Here is an 8,397-nt window from a genome sequence, read left to right as displayed (position 1 = left end):
GATAGTCAGTTTGCCGTGATGTCGCCAACGTCGGCCCAACGTTCAACGTCGGCTGAGAGTCGGCAAACCTTACCTGGGATTTTATTCATTTACTTTAGTTACGTTTTAAAACCATTATTTTTATTCGTTCACTTACTCATAAATCGTGTATGTTAAGGGGTGTTTCACCTTGCAGGCAAAAAAAATTGAAAAATTTTTTTTACATATTTTAATTCCTACATGTGTGTAAAATCTCCCTGTAAAAAATATTCCTGTAAAAGGATTTTTTAAAATTCGTAATATTAACGCAGCTATGAGCTCAAATATGTAAGCGCGCAAGGGGCCTCTAAGCGCTTAACAAATCGTCGTACGTCAGAATCCTCAAGAGAAGCCAGAACAGCTCAGCGATTGGAGAGATTAATGGAAAATGAATTTTATGAAGAGGAGAAAGGATCAGTGTATGGCCCTGGTATTGCAGAATAATTGCAAGTGCACTAAAAAACTTGTTATATGTGAAAAAAGTCAAACCAAAACTTTAAACGCGTTTTTCTCAAAACCACATTTTTCGATCTGACGGAACTAATAACTCAAAAATGGATTAAGATATTGACTTAATTCTTTTTTCCTCTTGATCCTAATACTTTTGCGCATGGCAGGAACTAGAATCGTGATTTTACAACAAAAATATTCGATTCGTTATTTACAAAAAAGTAACAAATTTTTAGGACAAAAAATTAATTTTTTTTTCAATGCCACCATTTTGACAAATTTCAGGCAATTGACATTATTTTGGTTCCTGCCATAGCGACACTCATATAATTAATAAAAATAAAAAGAATTTTGATTTCAGATGATTTGTGCAGAGTCAAAGGGTGCGTTCCGTTTCTCGCATGATGCGCATAATGCATCGTTTATCCTTGTTGCTCACCAAATGTTAAACAAGGACAATGGATGCATCATGCGCATCATGCGCGATACGGAACGCACCTAATATTATTTCCGTCCGAGACGAGTTTTGCAGATGACCCCTAATTCGATCGTCATTTGGAGACATTAACGTACATATTCGTCTAATTAAAAAATATTTTTTTTACTGTTTAGACATTACATAATTTCATGCAAAACGCCATATTGTTCTGTATATAATAAATTTTCTTTAAAAAATTCATGAAATTGAGCTAATTTTACGGCCGGCAAGGGTGAAACCGCCCTTAAATATCAACTTAATCCAAAATATTCAAATGACAATGACATATTATGTTGAATTAACACAGAAATATTAAAAATTCAATACAAAATAATGAGAACTTAAATGGATCGTTTACAACACAAATAAAAACGCTTCCTACTGTATTAAGTTGTAAAATTAATCAACTTTTGATTATGACTTGAATATTTAAAAATAACATTCATTTTTTAATCCTCTTATACCTTATTCTTTTTACTATTAAAATCAGTTTATTTTCAATTTAATTCTCATTTTTTTGCTCACATCCTTAATTTCTGAAATTATTTAATTCTCATTCATATACTCGTATATATTAATTCTAAAATCTTCTCATTGTCCTTTATCGTATCTTATCTTTCAATTTCTTCCTATCTTGTTTCTCGAATTAGTAACTTTTCTATCTTTACAAGTTGTCAGGTTCTCTTTACTTGAAGCAAACAATTATACTGCAAAGAAATTCAGGAGAATGGGAATGATAAGATTTATGAGGACGATAAACGTCGTTGTCCTGAGTGGGCACATAGAGCAGTCATGAGGACGTCTCTAATAAGACGAGCGTATCCGGCGTGCACGTCGCTCTTGGACTGTATGCAAGCTTTTACCGCGGCGATTCTACTGTGAATACAAGCAATGAATGCAGCCGTGATAACCGCACCGTCGTCATCCTTATCTGTACACCGTAATCCTGCCTGTGTCACTGTAACTCGCAGGACGATGCGATAAAGTGCGCTGCACCGCAGTTGCACCCGACCTTACTGCGCATCATTGTGCAGGTTTATCCTGACGTTAACCTACCCTTTTCAGCTCTCTCTCTCTCTCTCTTCTTTCTTCCTTTCCTTTTTCTCTGTCTACATGTAATATTTCAAAAGAACAAAATATAGTCGAAGAGTTAAAAATAAGATTAGAGATTAAGTTAGAAAAAAAGAAATTTAAGAAAACAAATATTCTTCTAATTATTATGGTAAACGAACATTTAATATTCGCATATTTATACTATTGCATTAATAACTTATTGGAATAAGTACGATCGTGTAAATGATATATATTAATATACATAAATATAATAGAGAACGCTAATAATCGGTCAAAGTTAGACGTTATGAATACAATATACGTATGAATATTCTTAATTTATATTTAATTATCTCAGATGTAATTGCGCGCTGAAACGTTCGGACATTATCGATCTGAGACGCTAGTAATATAAATATAATAAGACGCCGAAACATTCGAAAGTCAAGAGGTCCCAGGTTCAAATCCTGGCTGAGGTAATATTTCTCGCAATAAGTTCTTTACCGAATTAATTTAGGGGGGTCCGAAATAATTTTTTTTAATACGAGCAAAGAAGTATTTCCTTAAAATTAAGTTTTTTTTTTCAGTGTATCATATTTATGGTATGTGTATATAATTTATTGAAATTTAATGAAAAAATTTTATTTTTTAAATCCGTTCAATTTAAAGGATATCAAATATTGTGAAATGCAGTAAAAATCTAAATTTAACGAAATCTCGATGTTTATTTAATCTGACTAATTGAAAAAAATTGAAGCCATATTAAATAAGTTTTCTCTTTTGATGCTCTTGTATTTTCAAATACTACGAGAATGACAAGAAGAATTAAAATTCAATCTTGATGACAAAGTCGAGCTAGAAAATATTAGGAAAGACACCAATTTCGATTCCTGTGTAAATGCACAAGGTTTTATCTGTTAGCGGCATTTGCCAGGAGTCCAAAAGGATTAAAGGAAGCGTTGCTAAGAAGGCGGATGCAATATTGAGTTTGCAAAATAAAGCGATCTAACGGGAACGTAGGTAGTTCTCGTTTACCATCCACGATATCAAACTACGGAGCACCGCTTTATGAATATGTAAAGTCCGTTAGAGGCGCCCCAGCAAATTGTTTGTGGATCGCATCAAATATTGACAGGGCGCTTGTAAATTTATTCACGGCTGAAATAATGTATCGCGGCCGCCACGAGGCCGGATAAGTTGAAATCCGAATTTTCCCTTCCGCAACGGGGAAATGAGATTCTTATTCTTTGTTTACGAGAAATGCAGAGCTGCGATTGCGAAATCCTTCAATACTCCGAATTCCGGATTCACGGATTTGATATCGAAAATTGGCGTTTGCAGATAAACCGCACGTATTTTCCCTTTCGTATTGTTAGATCTTCTTATCTCGGATTCCAATTTTTATTCTCAAATATCATAAATTTGGAATTCGCGTATTTGTTGCTCTCCAAAAAACTCTTAAAAAACTCTGAATATTATTAAACTTTTCTACTTTTATGCCCATTTTCACCAATGTAGATTAACTTTAATCTCAATTCAACTTACTCTTCATCTTTTCTTAGTTCTAAGAATTATAAAAGATAAAAAGTAAGTTCAACCGAGATTAAAGTTAATCTATATATACATTAGTGGAAACGGGCATTAAAAAAACTATTAAGGATTTGTAAATTATAATTTATACAAAACTTAATATATATAATATTGATAAACAGTTATATTGACAATGTTTAGAAATATCAAAGCAAACTTTATTCTTTATTTTGCATTAATTTTTTTTATACGAAAGAAAGAAAAAGATATTGTAAATATTAAGGCTTCTATTCATTCACTATTATCTCTGATTTGTTACGTTATACGCGAGCCAGAAAACACATAATAAAAATTCTTGCAAATTATATTTGAAGAGAAATATTTTTCAACGAAAATAACATTTAAAATCGATAGAAGAAACTTGTACAAAAACTATCTTCTTGTTTTGGGAAAAATTAAAACGTATTTATTTCTATATTATTATATATTTCGACAATTTGTCATAACTGTAAACACAGCTCATTTGGTTTTTTATGAATAATTCATTTCGAGATATATGATTATTTATCAGTTAACGACACACACCAAAGGAAAATTTCCAGTATATTTTACACGTGGTTCTGTCGATTGTAAATATTGTTTTATTAAAATACATACAACAATATTCCATATTAATATATTTTGCAATTTTTATTATATGTTTATCGCTAATTCTGACCCGACATCACAAACTGAGGTAGTAGTGATGAACGAACAGGAATTTTAAGAAATTCAAAAAGAGAGAGAATTGCAAAAAATTAGTTGGTTTCAGCACTTCAGATGTTACATGTAGACAATTAGTAACAGAATTCTCCTGTGAATTCCTATAGCCGTATAAAATGGGCTTTAACATGGGATAACATATATCTGGGGACGTGTATTTCGAGCAATCGGTGGAGGCGCCAATTAGGAAGCACGTGAGGAAGCTACAAGGACGATAATGAAAATAATAATTAGCCGGCGTAGTTGCGGTCCATTAATTGATTTGGCTACCGAATCATCGTCGTTCTGGACGGTCACTTAATTAGCACGGCCGGTCAATCAAGCGGCCGTTTACTCCCCTAATCACACTGATGCTGTCCATTTTCCGCGATGCGCTTCATTCTTGCAAGATTCGTTTCGCAAATTAACTATCAAGAGTGCAAATGAATATCAAAATCTCGTTTCTTACGTAATATCTTGCGAAAGAGTTTACGTTATTAACTTAAATTGTGTGTTTTTGAAGAATTCTAGAAAATAAATCTTAAAGGGAAAAAATTAAATTAAATTAAATTAAATTAAATTAAAGTAAATTTTTTCGAGTTTTAATTTAATATTTGTTGCAGTTTAATATTTCAAATCGGAAGACTGTATAAAGCCAACTCTGAGATTATATATAAATTTTTAAATTGCGGTTACCATTAAAATGAAAAAGAACACACGGAATTAATCTAAATATATTATTTTACTAATTAAGCTAAATATCCGCGGAAATAAAAATCGCATCTATTGGTTATAAACTAATCGATAAGACTTGTCATGGAATCGTTGCATTTTGACGAGGGTTTAGGAAGGGATGTAGAAGGCAACAGGGTGATCGTGATGCGGGCCGTTATCGCGAGGATGATGACGCGTGATTTGTTGAATTATGACCGGTGCTCGGTCTGGCCGCAGCGATCACCCTCGCGTGTTCACCCTTCCGGCATTACCATGGCAAATCAGATTGACGCACCCCTTTCGTGTGTACGAGTCACCGCCGTCGCTGCCGCTTGTTTTAATTACATCAAAAGCGATAGGCGACACGTCGCCCAACACGCACAGCTTGTCCATTAGGTGTAGAACTCGAATGAGCATCGAAATCCCCTTCGCGTATTACATACTTAACATATGTACATTTTTAAGATAATATTATAGATTAAATTACAAATCTACCACTGATTTTTATTTATTATTAAATACTTATTTGTTTTTAAATAGAATATTTTAATTCTTTTATTTATGTCATGTGTATCGATCAATTTGTAGCAGTTACATTATTTGACAATGATTTGATTAAATGAATAATTTTGACTGATTCTCTTACGTATCTTTTGAAGTTGATTTTAAATGAATTAGAATTTATTCTACAAACTTCAACTTTTTGTTGATCAATGTATCTCTTTTTAAAAATTTATATATTTTACTAACAACAATTCGTCGTGTAGTCTTTTTCTTAATTAAAATGATTTATTTTGGTTTGAAGTCTTTTATAATGTGAGTGGAAAATCATGTTAAATTCAGTAGCTGTTTCCTATGAATCATTTATTTATGTCTAAGCAGAAGAGATAAGACATTTTTAAATGCATGTTATATTCATAAACTCTGTCTCCTCATAAATTTGGCAAACAAATTTGAAACACATTAGCGCAAAAAATACGATGGAAGAGAGAAATGCCCTATCGTGTATTAATTTAACATAAGAAAAATTAAATTTTGTCGACAATGTTATTTATTGATTTGTTTTGCATGTATTTATTCGTTGACGAAACTCGAACGGAATTATAATTCTTTCCTGTGCATTTAAATTGTTCAAATATATTCTGTTTTTATCGCGCCAGGTGTGTCTATTTGCAAATTGCGCATTTTCAAATACGCGATAATTTACGACTTAAAGGATATGACCGTTCGATTGCTGATATGTAAAGTTTGCATTTCTTCAGGACATGGTAATTCTTTACCCGACTGTCAAAACTTCGTAGAACCTTAAAAGACTGAAAAATGACCTTTTAAGGCCGTGAGACGTGAACTATCAGGTGTCGAGACTGTCGATCGATCACAGGATAATTTTATTGATTACAGCTGGCGCGAGGGACGGTGGCGGCAGAAGGTATCCTGTGATTGTGTTCGTGCATGGCGAGAGCTACGAATGGAGCAGTGGAAATCCTTACGACGGCAGCGTCCTGGCAAGTTACGGAGGCGTCGTCGTCGTCACCATCAACTATAGACTCGGTATTCTGGGTAAGTCATGATAGATGCCTTCGATCCCAATTCGGTGACACCTAGATCCCTCCAGTCCTGGAATCCTGGATTTTCAGGAGAGCCAAATCTCCTACTTTTTTGCACCTGGAAATCTTAGATGCTCGAGAATTGTGTCGAGAAACTGTATCCTCGTCTATCTTTGGATGTAAATAGACGCTTAAAATTGGAAATTCAATCCCTAAGTTGTAAGCGTGTTCATTTTCAATTCTTAAAACAATTTCCTATTTTTTTAAACTTTTGAATAACGAATTCCGGCTTACGGGATCGATTAATTATTAAACTCTTATGTCTAAGTATTAGTTTCCTTCGAATCTTTTTTTTTTTGTATCGATTCGTCTTATAAAATTTCCAATTTCTAACAAGAGAAAGACAGTAACGTACACACGGATTTCGCCCAACTTTAAATATGTTTTAGTACTTAACTTCAATTAATTCATATAAGCAAGTGGCACGACTCAATATTCAAGTATTCGCGAGGAATTTGCAACAAAAGTTTCTCGTGCGCGCCTTGCGTATCGAAAAAAAACTATAGTTTTTGCTCGACTAACGTTAAATGAACCAAATAATCAAATGAAGCAAGAGAGGTCATATAATAAATAAAAAAAATTCCTTGCTCGCTGCACAACGCTTGCTCTCTACCGCAACCAGTACAGAAGGCGCACGAGAAACTTTCGATGTAAATTTCTCGCAAATACTTGAATATTGCATCATGCCACTTGGCTATAATTAATGGAGGATAAAAATAATCAGGAGAGGTTAACTGTATATGTAGAACAATTCCAACAATACCGAACGTTTTAACCGTATTACATAGTTTTCATCAGCAGTGAAAATTACAAAATGTATACAACTGTTTGGATCAATAAAATAAAAGATACAAAGAGAACAATCATATATTAAACATTTATATATTAAACATAAAAATAAAGATAAAATTAAAACAACAAAAATCATATTAAAGTAGAGGGTACTGAGATGTATTTAAAATTAGGCAAAATCTTTGTGTACACTACTTGGAGGGACCCTCCCTTTATAAGTTCTTTAAAAACTACTACTTTAATTTACGGATCGACACGGATAATTTAGATCCAATATTTTGGCTCCACCGTGGATCGCCAATCTCTTAAATTTCTTATGTATTCAACATTTCTTAGTGTCTACATGCATTCCTTCCCTCCTGCGTTAAACCTCGATAATTAATCTCGATTGCTGAGTCAGATATAACTTTTGCAAACTGTTCGGAACTCAGATAAATCACATATGTTAGCTGTTCGCTTAATGGTGTGAAACATTACCTCGCAGCAGTTAAGGTTTGAAACGAGCCAGTCGACCGTAGCTCATTAGCTATTTAGAGCCGGTTACACCAACGTCACTTAACTCTAAGTGTGTTTACTCAATTTTCCTACTCTATCCGTAACGTTCCAACTAGAGACTACGATTGCGAAAGGGCTGACCAACCGAAGTCGGTGTTGATGAAACCAGTCCTTGAAACCGGTCAATTAGTTCGAAACACTCGTCTGTTCAAGATGCAAACTACCACGATCCCGCGCATTATACGCCAATGCGCCATTAAACAGAATTTGTTACTTTGTGACGTTTGACGTGCGACGTTCGCTCATCGGCAGGTAAGAAGCCGCAGAAAAAGTAGAAGAACATGAAGAAGCGGTGGTGAGAACTTGGCCGCGAACGCCACGGGGATTGCAAGTTCCGGCGACCCGGGTTGTTGCCTGGCAACCCGGGCAACCAAATCTAATAGGAAACTCATTACGGCCAGGTCTTCCGTTTCACCAAACTAAATTCTTGACTCCACCCTTTCCCTCCATCCTCTCCCC

General features: G+C 34.2%; 1 protein-coding gene across 1 annotated transcript in view; it reads left to right on the top strand.

Annotated features, from left to right (window-relative positions):
- The window catches only part of Nlg3 (Neuroligin 3), a 183,849-nt gene that overhangs the window by 155,021 nt on the left and 20,431 nt on the right, over positions 1-8,397 (top strand). The window contains exon 2 of the mRNA XM_018504728.1: positions 6,386-6,544. Within this exon, the coding sequence (XP_018360230.1) occupies positions 6,386-6,544 (159 nt within the window). The remainder of the gene's footprint in view (positions 1-6,385; positions 6,545-8,397) is intronic.

Source organism: Trachymyrmex cornetzi, unplaced genomic scaffold (assembly GCF_001594075.2).
Source record: "Trachymyrmex cornetzi isolate Tcor2-1 unplaced genomic scaffold, Tcor1.1 scaffold105, whole genome shotgun sequence".
NCBI classification, from domain to species: domain Eukaryota; kingdom Metazoa; phylum Arthropoda; class Insecta; order Hymenoptera; family Formicidae; genus Trachymyrmex; species Trachymyrmex cornetzi.
This window is presented reverse-complemented; position numbering and strand designations above follow the sequence as displayed.